We start from the raw sequence: 15489 nt of genomic DNA on the forward strand, positions 1-15489 counted from the left end.
TGTCTGTGTATCCAAGCAAGTGGGGGTAATTTTTCAGCCGATTACCGCATTCTCGTAAAAAGTGCTCTCGCCAGTGATAAGTATTTGCACGTCGGTGCTGCAAAAAAAGTGCATAGTTTGGCAACAGCCACTAACTGAGAGAAAAAAAAAGTAGGAGTGGAAAAAAAGCTGAGCCAAACATTTTTGTCCTTGAAGTTTTAAGGTTGTAATTTTGTCGTCGAGAGCATTTTTAGGTGTAGGCTTGGCTGAAAGTTGTGGAATAGGAAAGATGTCGTTGATGGTGTGGGGTAGGGGTGTGGGGGGGGGGGGTGGAAATGTGATTAAAGCGTTATAAAGGAGGGTTAGGAAATTGGCCGACTATTGGTCTGGTGAAGATCAAGGGCTGCAAGATGTACTTTCATGAGTAATTTACAATAATTATGTGTCAAGAAGTTTGCCATACTTAAAAAAAAAGTTTAGTTAACCTCGGTCTTTCTATACCTCCCTCTCTCTCTCTCTCTCTCTCTCTCTCTCTCTCTCTCTCTCTCTCTCTCTCTCTCTCTGTCTCTCTCTCTCTCTCTCCACCCTCTCTCTCTCTCTCTCACTCTCTCTCTTTGTCTCTCCTTTTCTCTCTCTCTCAAACACACACACACACACACGCACACACACACACTCACACACACACACACACACACACACACACACACACACGCGCGCGCGCGCGCGCACACGGTCGCGTGCATTTATCATATGATAATACACCCAGATAAAACTAAAAGCATGGATAATACTACGAGGGGAAAAAACATACAATAAAACCTGTGAAATTTCAACTGTTTCAGGGAAAGCTGAAATACATCACCGTACACTTGGTACAACTGTAGTATAAGAAATGAAGTGGTAAACACATATAAACAACCGCTGCAAAATTCGATCAAGAACATTAATATTTTGTCGTTTAAATTCAAACACAGTGCAACGTCTGAAACACTTGAATGTTCGTTTATGCTCACAAAATGCCTCATTTTAATGTTGCTTTGGGGATTGCTGCAATGATGTACTGCACTTATTAAAATTCAACTGTATGCATCTACGTGCAAACCAGCACGGTTAGCCTAGTGGTAAGGCGTCCGCCCCCTGATCGGGAGGTCGTGGGTTCGAACCCCGGCCGGGTCATACCTAAGACTTTAAAATTGGCAATCTAGTGGCTGCTCCGCCTGGCGTCTGGCATTATGGGGTTAGTGCTAGGACTGGTTGGTCCGGTGTCAGAATAATGTGACTGGGTGAGACATGAAGCCTGTGCTGCGACTTCTGTCTTGTGTGTGGCGCACGTTATATGTCAAAGCAGCACCACCCTGATATGGCCCTTCGTGGTCGGCTGGGCGTTAAGCAAACAAACAAACAAACAAACAAACAAACAAATCTACGTGCAGCAAAGTGCATCCTGCAAGAGACGCAAACTTTAAACTTCTCCTTTAAACTCAGCTAGAGGCTCTCTTTGTTTATAAAGAAGTGCATGGTGATATGCCCAATTATGTGTAAATGTGTTTTACACATGATGCGAAGTGGCATGGTGATATGCCCAATTATGTGTAAATGTGTTTTACACATGATGCGAAGTGGCATGGGTCTCAAAAATCTACTCCTATACATTCCTCGTGAAGATTATATAAACTAAGTTTAGTGTTTTCATGAGTATCACTTTGGAACTGGTTTTTTTTAATGTAAATTAAAAGATCCACATCTGTAAAAGCATTTTAGTCAGGTACACATACACATTCACTTGCAGTGCGCAAACGGCCTTCTGGAGATTTTTTATTATTTTTTATTATCTGTGTGATTATAGATTGTTTATGCAATGCTGTTGTGGTTTAATTGTTTTTCCTCCACCACCTACCCCCCCCTCCCCCTCTTCCATTCTTCTTGACAGTTATCTTCCCTTATTTACATGACTCTGTTAGATGATGCATAATTATACATAACGCACCAAGAACATGTATGACCAAAGATTCCCATTTCATTCAGTTGAGATCGGAATTCTAATCTCAGCCAGATGGGATCAGAGCTCTTAGCCCAGCTCTTAGTCCAATGTTACAGCTGGATTCCGAATCCAGCCAAATTCCAATCTGAACCATGGCATACACGCACACGATTTAACCCCCCCCCCCCCCCCCCCATTCCCTATGAAAAGAAACGTACTCCAACTTCTCCAGGGTGGACTCCCACACACCACTTGACATCTACAGCATATACCTAACCCCCAATTATTATTTTCTCCTAATTCCAACACCACAGTCCCTCACCCCCAATCGATCCCCGATACCTCTCAGATAAAATGTATACCTCCCAATTCGGAATGTCAAGAAACACGGACAAACATTCTGTCTCCCACTCAGCTCCCGCAAATCTCTGCAGGAAAACCCCAACTCTTGTAGGAAGGAAGACTAGAGAAACCGCTTTTCAGCAGGCAAAGCCCGATTTTACGCATTTGCACAACCTAACCACAAGTCCTCCGATGATTTCCGTGGCAGCGCGGGCACTGCATCGGATGGAACAAAACCTATGCGCTCAACTGTGTAAATTTAACGACCCAAACTGCTTTCTAGGAACATCGAACGAACAGAAAAGGTGCAAGGCACTCCACGGGCTCTTCAGCTAACAAACCCACTTTCCCACTGTGTGTTATTCACGTCCGATGAGATGGTGGGTATGTTCTACCAAAATGGCGTATCTCGCGTGTAAATAAAGTCGAGTGGCAAAGCGTTAAATGCAAGGAACTTAGGTTAAAAAACAAAACAAAAATCTGTATTCACCGTTACAAGGACAGCACAATACAGCATGAATGTTCGCTTGTGAAAGCTTCATCAGAATCACGAACAAACAAACAAACAAACAAGAAGCAAAAGCAACACGTAGAACGAGCAAGGTTTGAAAAGAAGATGGAGAAGATAAAAGAAACTTAGGTGCACACAAATGGGGTCAAAACAGAAAAAAATTGAGGGAAAAAAAAGAGGAGATAATGTGATTTGTATAGCTATGCTTCCATGACATACAAAAGTATACTTCAAGTTGATTCACAGTAAAACTCTGACAAATGCATACCCACTACAAACTGTATATATTGACATGTGAACTCACTGAAATGCATCCGGTTGTTTGAAACAAGTCATGAACAAGACGTTGGTCAAATTCAGGGTGACCCCCGAAAATGCCACCAACTACAATGCTAATAACTCCTACGTTTGTTCAGCGAATTTCTTCATATTTGATATACCTTGGCTTGAGATAGGGGATGATATATAAGTGCACACAATTTAAAGTCTTTATGTCTTGAATACACACGAAATTAAACAGTCTTGATCACACACCAAAATGTAACAGTCTTGAACTCAAATCAAATAACCAAAGGGAAGTAAGCTCTCTAAATGCTTACGACATGTGTAATGGAGTAAGCGAGAGTTATACGGAACCAATCTCCTGGCACCTGAGAGAATAACAAACATTGAAATGAACAAGCGATTTTCATCCTGAAAATGTGTTTGTCTTGAACACACATAAAAATTAACAGTCTTGATCACACACCAACATTTAACAGTCTTGAACACACATCAAATTGTAACAGCCTTGAACACACACTAAAATATAGCTGTCTTGAACTCACAATCAATTCGACTTGCAATTTCTCACAACACGAGTGAAGCGAACCAGAAATAAACACACCTCGGTGGGTTTGCAGATATACAGGCTATAGACCCTATCGGTATTCCAAGCTCTCGTAATATCTCGCAAACTTCAGATCATAGCAAAGCATGTGGTACAGCAATCTCGCGCTAGCTGCAAAAGCAAAGGTACGAAATTCTTGCGACATTCAAAGCATAACAAAGAGCGAGTCTCGCGAGATCTGCTCAGATACCGAAAAGATGTATTGTTGTGGAAGGTTTCATGTTTTTAATTAAGCCTTTTTTGTTCGTTTGCCAGTGGTCAGTTGGCTGTAGTTTGTGTTTAGGCCAAAAAAAAAAATAGGTCTGTTTACGGTAACATAGGCCAAAAAAATAGGGTCGGTAGGTCGGGATTTTTTATTTTTTATTTTTTTTCCCAAAAACCATATTTTTACGTTATTTTGCCAAAAAAACAAGATTTTTTTTCTTTTTTTTCCCAAATGCCAAAAAAAAGTCTAGGGTCGCGCGAAAAAACTAGGGTCGGTCGGGTTACCGTAAACAGACCTATTTTTTATTTTTTTTGCCTTATGTTCAGACGTTACATTCGTTTGTCTTCCGAACTTTCACTCGCAGTGCATAGTATTGTTCTCAGGGAATCTTATCACAAATGAAAAGAGGCGAAGAAACCATTGTGTTTCCATTGTGTTTCCATTGTGTTTCCATTGTGTTTCCATTGTGTTTCCATTGTGTTTCCATTGTGTTTCCATTGTGTTTCCATTGTGTTTCCATTGTGTTTCCATTGTGTTTCCATTGTGTTTCCATTGTGTTTCCATTGGGTTTCCATTGTGTTTCCATTGTGTTTCCATTGTGTTTCCATTGTGTTTCCATTGTGTTTCCATTGTGTTTCCATTGGGTTTCCATTGTGTTTCCATTGGGTTTCCATTGTGTTTCCATTGTGTTTCCATTGGGTTTCCATTGTGTTTCCATTGGGTTTCCATTGTGTTTCCATTGTGTTTCCATTGTGTTTCCATTGGGTTTCCATTGTGTTTCCATTGGGTTTGCTTTTGATTACTCATCTGTTACCTTATTCCCACAACCATGCAAACCGGCGATTTATTTTTTACCTATCAACATTGTTTGTTAGTTGTTTTTGTTGTTGTTTACCCAGCTCGTTAATAACAAAACGTCGTGAAAATAAAAAGGTCCGTGAACTGCACAAAATGAGGAATCATCCTTCTAAACACACAGTCCTTTGTACGTAAACGAGTCTCATGAAATACTGTGGTCACGTGGCTGCATGGGATGTAGGGCACCTCTTCAAACAACATTTCGTCGCCGATTAGCTCTGTCCCAAACATTATTCTCTATGAGTACTTAACTGACCTGGTGTGTGTGTGTGTGTGTGTGTGTGTGTGTGTGTGTGTGTGTGTGTGTGTGTGTGTGTGTGTGTGTGTGTGTGTGTGTGTGTGTTTGTGCATGTGTGCTTGTTGTGAGCATTTGTCTGGTGTATGTGTTTGTTCGCGTGTTGTTTGACTGTGCACTGTGCTGCGCAGCGAAAAAATGTGATTTTTTGTATTTTATGCAACCATGTATGTGCTCTTTGATGAGTATTTTCCTTTTCATCTGAGACAAATTGTATTAGTTGTATATATCGTGTTGTGTTTTTGATTGAACTTGTAAATTGAACTTGAAAAGCGCTTCGAGCTGTGGAGAAGCGCTATATGAATGTCCATTATTATTTAAGTTATTGAGACATCCCAGTGCACTAAGGGATTTATAGAGCAAATCGAGAAAATTCATTATTGAACGAAGCGCATAGCTTCATTATTTTTATTTTATGCAATTTATATCGAGCACAGATTCAAGGCGCAGGGATTTATTTATGCCGTGTGAGATGGAATTTTTTTTACACAATACATCACGCATTCACATCGGCCAGCAGATCGCAGCCATTTCGGCGCATATCCTACTTTTCACGGCCTATTATTCCAAGTCACACGGGTATTTTGGTGGACATTTTTATCTATGCCTATACAATTTTGCCAGGAAAGACCCTTTTGTCAATCGTGGGATCTTTAACGTGCACACCCCAATGTAGTGTACACGAAGGGACCTCGGTTTTTCGTCTCATCCGAAAGACTAGCACTTGAACCCACCACCTAGGTTAGGAAAGGGGGGAGAAAATTGCTAACGCCCAGACCCAGGGTCAAACTCGCAACCTCTCGCTTCCGAGCGCAAGTGCGTTACCACTCGGCCACCCAGTCCACTCGGCCAACCAGTAATTCGGTTACCCGTTGACATGAGGATCCATTTTCCCGGCGGTCCAATGACCCGCTAGTCAAGAAAAAAAAGACCCCTTAAATAAAAAGGTATTTAGTTGCCTGCTGGGTGCATCGACAGAAGACGAATACTGAAAACGGTAAGCCGGGAAGACCGGGCGAGATAATGGGTTGATGGTAACTAGCAAAGAAGGTCGGGGGGGGGGGGGGGGGGGGGGGGGGGGGGGGGGGGGTGTCAGCCAAGCACAAATTAAAACTAGAACGCCAGTCGACCAAGTTAACATCGTCATAAACGGAGAGACTAGACTATCGGAAACTGAAATTGAGAAAGATACCCTTCAAGTGTCGCTCCAGAGCAGAACCAAACTTCTCGTGAACTGTGGGTAACAGTGGCGCACGTCAAATCTGGAACAAGCGGGTATCGTTTAAAGTAGGTAATATCTTAGTTTTCAGCCAATAAAATGTGGTTATTCATTTGGATTTTATTAATATCCAAATACGTTTATCTTAGGTGGGTTTTTTTTTTTTTACCGCGGAAGAAATTGGAAATAGTTTACAGTCAGACTGGTTGCCAGTGTTTGGAATGTTATATTTTTTTATTATTTTCTTTATTTATATAGCGCCTTATCCGAAGTTCAAAGCGCTTTATGCCGTGTGAGATGGAATTTTTTACACAATATATCACGCATTCACATCGACCAGCAAACCTCAAGCCTGTTAGGCGAATGTTCACCTTTCGCGGCCTTTATTCCAAGTCACACGGGTATTTGATGGACATTTTTATCTATGCCTATACAATTTTGCCAGGAAAGACCCTTTTGTCAATCGTGGGATCTTTAACGTGCACACCCCAATATAGTGTACACGATGGAACCTCGGTTTTTCGTCTCATCCGAAAGACTAGCACTTGAACCCACCATCTAGGTTAGGAAAGGGGGGAGAAAATAGCGGCCCGACCCAGGGTCGAACACGCAACCTCTCGATTCCGAGCGCAAGTGCGTTACCACTCGGCCACCCAGTCCACGATGTGTAAATATGCATTACTTTTTAAACATTGAAACCATATGATTTGCTCCAAATCTGACCGCAGTCACACACGGAGCAGTAACAGCGACGCCTATCCTTTCGATGTGTGCCTTCAGAACGCAGTGTCCCTTGCACAGGCAGAAGATGGCTTTTTGCTTAGCACAACTGAAATGAAGGTTGGGATCTTAGGTGCGCTGGTAAGCGTCTGTCTTCTTGATGTGACGCCAAACAAGTATCTTAAAGACCGATACGTGTCCTTTTTGTGTGTGTGTCACTACTTGACTGGATTGGTGATAGCAGAAATCACACGAAGCACCATTCCAAATATGCTTGAATCACTTGTAGGAATTAGACTTCATGTCTCACAAGGTAACCAATCTTTGTTTATTGTTCATTATTCATTCGCTCGGCTTCCTGACGAGTGAACGTAAACTGATTCTATCAAGATAAGTTGTGTGTGAATATTTGTTTGTCTGTTCACTTAAAAGACCGTTGGGTCGAAATATCTGTGAATGTATTGTTTTGTCAATAACAAACGTTCCAACAACCTACCTTTCTTGTGTTTTTATTCTGAATTTTGGAACGTTGGCAGTCTTTTTGTTTTTGGATTTATTGTTCAAAGGTCAAAATGTTAAAAAAAAAATAATAAAAAAAAATATTTAAAAAAAATCAACAACAGCAGCAACAAAAGAAAAACCAAAGCAAAAATGGAACAAAGCTGTCGAGAGTAACCCAGTTAGGGTGGCAGAGGACTCCCATTACCACGTTGACGCGCGGCGTACAATTACACGCTAACATTTGGTTTCTGATGAAACAAGTGTCATGAAGAGACAAATGTCACAATAAAACAAGCGCGTGCAGACAAAAGGAGCGACAGCGAGAGAGAGAGAGAGAGAGAGAGAGAGAGAGAGAGAGAGAGAGAGAGAGAGAGAGAGAGGGGTAGAGGGGGGAGACAGAGAGAGAGACAGAGAGACAGAGAAAAAAGAGAGAGAGAGAGAGAGCGAGAGAGATAGAGACCGAGACAGAGAGAGAGAGACAGAAAGAGAAAGAGTGAGAGAGAGAGAGAAAGAGAGAGAAAGTGAGAGAGAGAGAGAGAGAAAAAGTGAGAGAGAGAACGAGAGAGAGAGAGAAAAAGAGTGAGAGAGACAGAGAGAGAGAAAGAGTGAGAGAAATAGAGAGAGAAAGAGAGAGAGAAAGAGATAAAGAGAGAGAGAAAGAGTGAGAGAGAAAACGAGAGAGAGATAGAGAAAGAAAGAGAGAAAGAGAGAGAGACAGAGAGAGAGAAAGAGAGAGAGAGTTAGAACACACACACACACCAACTTACGTCACCAAAACGCGGAATACCTGTAGTATTCCTAATCAGGCGTCTCCTCTCCTATCCATTGTTTCAAGGGTAAAGCCATTATATATTCATCCATCGACCGCCTCAGTGTTGGACATTCCAAGACCATAGCAGCTTTCAGTCAGCTTTTCAGGTCTGTTTGTTTGTTTGTTTGCTTAACGCCCAGCCGACCACGAAGGGCCATATCAGGGCGGTGCTGCTTTGACATCTAACGTGCGCCACACACAAGACAGAAGTCGCAGCACAGGCTTCATGTCTCACCCAGTCACATTATTCTGACACCGGACCAACCAGTCCTAGCACTAACCCCATAATGCCAGACGCCAGGCGGAGCAGCCACTAGATTGCCAATTTTAAAGTCTTAGGTATGACCGGCCGGGGTTCGAACCCACGACCTCCCGATCACGGGGCGGACGCCTTACCACTAGGCCAACCGTGCCGGTAGCTTTTCAGGTGCTACTTCAGTTTTGTCCTGTGTTATATATATACGCTGAAGAGTATTCGGGCGTGTAATGCCTCAGGTCGCATACATTCTATTTTCGATGTTGTCAATGAAACGCTTCACGCGTAGCGGCCAATAACCAGAGCGTGCCACGATTGTCTCAGAGAGTAGGTTGTTGTTCAGGCAAGTGGATGCATTTACCAAACACGTTTCTTCTTGTGTAAATGATCGAGGTAGTCATATAGGCATAGCACAGGCATAACTTAGACCATTTTCTACTTGGACGTATTGCTAACGTTAACAGCCTACCTGCCTTCTGTACATAGTGGCAATTCATTGGAATTTTATGTAGGTTGTACTTTTAAGGCTAAAAAAAAATAGGTCTGTTTACGGTAACATAGGCCCAAAAAATAGGGTCGGTAGGTCGGGATTTTTTTTATTTTTTTTTTCTCCAAAAAAACATATTTTTACGTGTTTTTTGGGGTTTTTTTTTTTTTTTTCCCCAAATGCCAAAACAAAAGTCTAGGGTCGCGCGAAAAAAATAGGGTCGGTCGGGTTACCGTAAACAGACTAATTTTTTTGTGTGGCCTAACTGTTCTATTCTGTATATATGTATGTTCTTTTGTAAAGGGCCTAGAGCCATCGGTTAGGCACTTAAAAATGTCCAGTTATTATTGTTATTATCCTGGGACAGTAGAGGCGACCACCCCCAACCAGGCGCGTTCACAGGTGGCGGATAGTGTGATGGCCTTCAGATATGGAGGTTAGCTGCGAAATAAGCCAGGCTTGCCAGGACGAATAAGCAGTCGCGGACCAACTGGCGGTGCTTCCAACAGGATGGGGCGGGGTAACAGGTGGCACTGTTACACTCAAGAAATACCCCAGGTGTCCAATGACGGGAGCATCATGCGAACAAGAGCCGCATTTTAAGTTCTAGCCCTGGGGAAGGTCACCTCAGATAAACAAACCAGCCAGCTATGGCCAAATAGCCGGGTAGACTGGACTCGACAGCCCGGTAAAGCCACCAGTCTAGGAGAAGGACCACTCCGATATAAAAAAAACGCTGAAGCCGGATGAGCTGGGCCATGTATGGTGCATAACGACAGCTCAACGCATCAACGCTCATATGACAGACGACATTGTTATTGTTATTATTATTATTATTATTACTGCTGGGGTCGTAACCGGCATCTGTATCAGTGTGCGAAATGGATGCTGAGAAAAGAAATCAAATGTCCGCACAAGAAGCAGCCAGGCAGTTGATTTTGGATTAATTTCCAAGGTGAAGAATACTCTTATCCCATTTAAAAGCCTCAACGGATTTATTGCGATTTTCAAGATGGTTGTGAACAAGCAGGACACAAGACTAAGTGCGCACGGAAAAGATCCTGTTATCCATGTCAGAGCTCCGTGGGGGCGGGGATGTAGCTCAGTCGGTAGCGCGCTGGATTTGTATCCAGTTGGCCGCTGTCAGCGTGAGTTCGTCCCCACGTTCGGGGAGAGATTTATTTTCTCAGAGTCAACTTTGTGTGCAGACTCTCCTCGGTGTCCGAACACCCCCCGTGTGTACACGCAAGCACAAGACCAAGTGCGCACGAAAAAGATTCTGTAATCCATGTCAGAGTTCGGTGGGTTATAGAAACACGAAAATACCCAGCATGCTTCCTCCGAAAACGGCGTATGGCTGCCTAAATGGCGGGGTAAAAAACGGTCATACACGTAAAATTCCACTCGTGCAAAATACACGAGTGTACGTGGGAGTTTCAGCCCACGAACGCAGAAGAAGAAGAAGAAGAAGAGCTCCGTGGGTTATAGAAACACAAAAATACCCTGCATGCTTCCCCTGAAAGCGGCGTATGGCTGCCTTAGTGGCGGGGTAGAAACGGTCATACACGTAAAACTCCACTCGTGGAAAACACGCGAGTGAAAGCGGGAGTTTCAGCCCATGAACGCAGAAGAAGAAAAAGAAGAAGTCAAGATGGTTTGCCCTGAAAGGAAAGTATCCTTGCACTTTTCTTGTCACATGTGTCGGCCAACACCTAGGACGTTTCACGATTCTCTCCGAGAGTAGATCATTGCGTAGGCAAGCGCATGCATTTTTGATCGATATTATTATGCCTTGAAGGCATTGTCTGCTTTCTAATAACAACATTATTGTCGTCCACCTTTATGTGGGCGCGTCGTGTGCGACCGGTACAGTCTTTGTCTTGTCATCGTCATCAATTCTACAAATGGAAACAGACTATGTGGCCTTCCCTAGCTCGCGCTCAAAACAGAACCAGGGTTGGGTGAGGAGAACGTGCTTGCTAACACATAATTATTCATCTTCCAGAAATAAAGGATGACATGACTGTGCACTCGTGCTAAACACCTAAGTGCTCCATTTTCAAACTCACTTTACGCAATGCACACAGTGTGACATTGTGCCAACTTCTACTTGCGAAAGAAGCTAGCACACTTTTTGCAAGGAGAATTATGTACTATGTCACACTCTCTTCAAAACTGGTTACAGAAAAGAAGCTGTGGACAATTAATGTGTGGGAGTGACTGATAAGAATGGAACGAGCGTATGAGTGCGTGTTCTGTACAGCTCTGGTGGACAGTAACCAGCTGTAATTCAGTATGTTAGCCACATGCACTCACACAAAGTGTGTTTAAAAGTGGAACACTGCAGTTTAGAGTCTACTGATTCTTCAGAATTGCGTATATATTTTTCAATCTCATTTGAGCTACAGTTTCGACGAAGATACATGAAACCGGTGGAAATGCCAGATAAAACAAGAGGCGAAGCCTTCAAGGCTCACGTAAGAAATCGACAAACAGTAACACAAACTCAATCACTCCGTCACACATACACACACACACACACACACACACACACACACACACAGTAAGCATAGGTGACACTGTGCAAGAAAGCGAGACACTAGATCTAGATCTGTCTGTCTGCATGTAGCCTGTAACTTACAGGGACACGACTGCCAACTAGTCTCGGCCCGCTCAAAATAACAATGACCGAGACTTTCAGTAATTCCTTCGCGTGACGTCTAACCCTCTTACGCCATAATGTGACGTCTTCAAATGTTAAAGTTTCTACCACAGACATACACACGCACACACGCACACACGCACAGACAGACAAAGTTACGATCGCATAGGCTACACTTACGTGAGCCAAAAAAGTAATAAGATACTCATTTGCAAGGTGAATTTATTATTGCTCGTATCCGATCAACATTGCACCGAATTTGTTCGTCTCTGTCCACATTGCCGAGCATTTGTATTACCTGGGAAGAATAATATTCAAGTTTGTCTGGTTGTTTGTTTGTTTGTTTGTTTGATTATTTGCTTGTTGCTTTGGTCTCTTGTTGTTGTTGTTGTTGTTGTTGTTGTTGTTGTTGTTGTTGTTGTTGTTAATCTTCTTCTTCTTCTTCTTCTTCTTCTTCCTCCTTCCTTCCTTCATTCCTTCTTTTCTTTTTTTTCTCTGTCGCACTGATCAAGGAGGCTTAATCCTCTTCTTCTTCTTCTTCTTCTTCTTCTTTTTAGTTCTTCTTCTTTTCTTTGTATGTTGTACTGATCAAGGACGCTTGTTCCCCCATTTCCTCTCCTCTTCTTTTTTTTCTTTTCTTTTTTTCTTTCTTTCTTTAGTTTTTTCTTTCTATTATGTTTCTTTCTTTACTCAGCCTGCTTCCCTTATAAATGCCGCATAAATTAGCTGAGTTTCCAATTCCGCCATCGACAAACGGGTAATCTAGCGGCCAAACAGATGGAATTACATTCCAACACAGTGTGCAGCAAAGGCCACACGGCTCACCAAGTATTGCAGATGGCTTTCAAAGACGACGCCATACTTCATTATTGCCCGTCTCTTCCTGCCAGGCGAAAAATCGAATAGAGCCATCGAAGGGCTCATATCAACAAGGAAGAAAAGGTGTTATGAAAAAAAAGGTGTGGGGAGGCTTATGAAGCAAAAAGAAAGAGCTCTCTTCGGGATTATTTTTCTCTGCAATCTTTCTCAAGGATGGACAAATAACGCGATGAACACAGTGCAGGGAAAACTGATTCAACGGGATTGGGCAAGGGGGGTTGGGGTGGGGTGGAGGTGGGGGGAGGGGTGCGGACACATGGGTGAGAGGAGGAAAGGGGGCAGGGGGGGGGGGGGGGGGGGGTTGGGATGGCTTAGTCGTCGGAGAAATCCCAAATGTTTGACCAGCATTGTGTTTTAGAGTATGAGCTAGACTGATGGGGTGTAGTGTTATTATCGACCCTGCAATACAGTTTATAACCAAGGAGAGAACTGAGTCTAAGAAATACTAGAGAGTTCTGTCGCAGTTTTGCTGCATTATTACTGATCTCTTACCACATTAGCATGCAATTACATACAATTTAAGAGAGGTTAACGCCGCTTAGACATATTTACTGACACTCCGGAGCGGTTCTACATTGAAGGTTTTTTTTTTCTCACCTCCGAGATATGAAAATATTCATACAGTTGTATAACTATGTTCCGTGTTTTGTTTTACCCGTGGAATTAAGTGCTGCTCCTGTTAGAGTGTAGGCCTGGAAGTGTACACTAGACTAAAACCACTCACGTTGTCTCAAACACTAATATAATGGCCACGTTTGTTTCCAGTTGCACGTGTCACTAGGTAACGTAAGCTAGGGAAACATTGACAACTATCCATCACAAAGAATCAAACAACGATATTGCTTAAGTTATGGAACGTTTAATGCGGCATCATCATCATCATTAGCAGCAGCAGCAGCAGCAGCAGCAGCAGCAGCAGCAGCAGTTCCTTCACTGAGACAGTCACCGAGGAGACGTGAGAGCAGAAAAGCAAGAAACCCTTCTCCAGGTACCGTAAAATCCCTAGCATAAGCCCACCATCTAGCAAACGCCCACCCCCCACTTTGGGCCAAAAGTTGTGCACAGGGGTAACTACCTAGCAAACGCCCACCCTGATTTTTTCAAAGAGACTATAGGCTCACTTTCACTAGGATTTGTGCAGACTGTTCTAAAAGTCATCTTTTCCCCTTTCTTTACCTTTTCGTGTTTCTTTCCTTTTTTCTTATTCTTTGTCCCCTCTCCTCACTCATACCCATCGTTAATGTTTATTCGAGTTTCTCTTCTCTTTTTTTTCCTAAGTTTGTGGGTTTTTCTTTCTCAGAAAGATTGGGCCTTTTGAAGACAAAATCCAAGTTCAGTTAACGTTTCATTTCCAAAGACGATCGTGTAATTTCTTCCCTGTACAGAAAGAAAGGGCTTCATTGGTGTTGACATTTCGACATTTCATCAAGTTTCTTTTTCCCGGAATTGTGTTGTTATTGTTTGTCCTTGCAAAGGTCTGGCGATTTTCTTTTTACTTTATAAATTTATATGAATGACTATGCTCGTGTTGTTTTCAGAAGAGCCAGTCCTTTTCTCTCTCTCTCTCTCTCTCTCTCTCTCTCTCTCTCTCTCTCTCTCTCTCTCTCTCTCTCTCTCTCTCTCTCTCTCTCTCTCTCTCTCTCTCTCTCTCTCTCTCTCATGGTTGGCCTTCTTTGCCTCAAAGTCCATTTTCCCTTCACTTCTACTCACACGACCTAACTTACATGCTTTCGGGGTTTGTATACACTCAATTACACGGTTGAGCACAAAACTTACTTTGTGCAAAGGGGTCTATCCCTAGCAAACGCCCACCCCCCAATTGTGCCCTAAATCTGTGCACAGGGGGGGTGGGCTTATGCTAGGGATTTTACGGTAGTTCTGTTGGCTGCCGTGGACAAATCAAGAAAACCTATCTGCGTCCACTCTGCAGCACAAACACGGCTACACCATTTATTTTGTCACATTACTGTTTCGTGTGTCCGTTCACCGACCAATAGATAAAAGTAGTTGTGAATGTTGGTATCATCATTTACCAAACGTTTCATGAATTAGCCCACCATCGATTTTTGACCTCGGAACGTTAGCGGTCGATTAACATCCTGATTAAAAAGACTTCCACACACACAAAATCCACACAAAAAGAGAGAAAGAGAGAAAGAGAGAAAGAAAGAGAGAAAGAAAGAAAGAAAGAAGGAAAGAAAGGAAAAGAAAGAAAGAGAATGAAAAAGACTTCCATTCATTAAACAAAAATCAACACAAAGATAGAAACAAAGAAAGACAGACAGAACAAAAAGACAGAAAGAATTTAAAAAAGAAAGAAAGAAAGAAAGAAAGAAAGAAAGAAGAAGGGAAAGAAAGAAAGAACAAGTCGCGTGAAGCAATATAAAAACATTTAGTTTTTCTATGCCAGTTAAGGCCGTTCACTTGACTATCTCCGCGTAGCGTGCGAACGCAGTACTTACTTAACCTAGTTTCTGTAATTCTGAGCACATGTTTAGAGTAAACATGACATTATGTATATATTTTTGATTTCAGAAGGAATTAAGGAATACGATTCAATCATTTTTAAATCTGTTAGTGAAAACTCAATTTTAATGAATGAGCAAGCTAATTAACTAATTTTTAAGCTGCTAAGCTGAAATTCAATCCCATAGTCCGGACTTTGTCGAAGATTGCTTTACCAAACTTTCAGTCAATTTGATTGAAAAATAAGGGCGTGACAGTGCTGCCTCAACTTTCACAAAAATCCGGATATGACGTCATCAAAGACATTTATCGAAAAAATGAAAAAACGTCTGAGGATACCATACCTAGGAACTCTCATGTACAATTTCATGAATATCGGTCCAGTAGTTTTCTCTGAATCGCTGTACACACACGCACACATGCACGCA

At 42.5% G+C, this 15489-nt stretch overlaps 2 protein-coding genes across 2 annotated transcripts in view; both read right to left on the reverse strand.

Moving 5' to 3' along the window:
* Window positions 1-15489, reverse strand: part of LOC138947729 (probable G-protein coupled receptor 139) — a gene marked incomplete in the record, with an annotated part of 73913 nt that overhangs the window by 27686 nt on the left and 30738 nt on the right.
* The window catches only part of LOC138946597 (uncharacterized), a 154232-nt gene continuing 152197 nt past the window's right edge, over window positions 13455-15489 (reverse strand). The window contains exon 3 of the mRNA XM_070318043.1: window positions 13455-13528. Within this exon, the coding sequence (XP_070174144.1) occupies window positions 13455-13528 (74 nt within the window). The remainder of the gene's footprint in view (window positions 13529-15489) is intronic.

This window comes from Littorina saxatilis, linkage group LG14, assembly GCF_037325665.1.
Source record: "Littorina saxatilis isolate snail1 linkage group LG14, US_GU_Lsax_2.0, whole genome shotgun sequence".
NCBI classification, from domain to species: Eukaryota; Metazoa; Mollusca; class Gastropoda; order Littorinimorpha; family Littorinidae; genus Littorina; species Littorina saxatilis.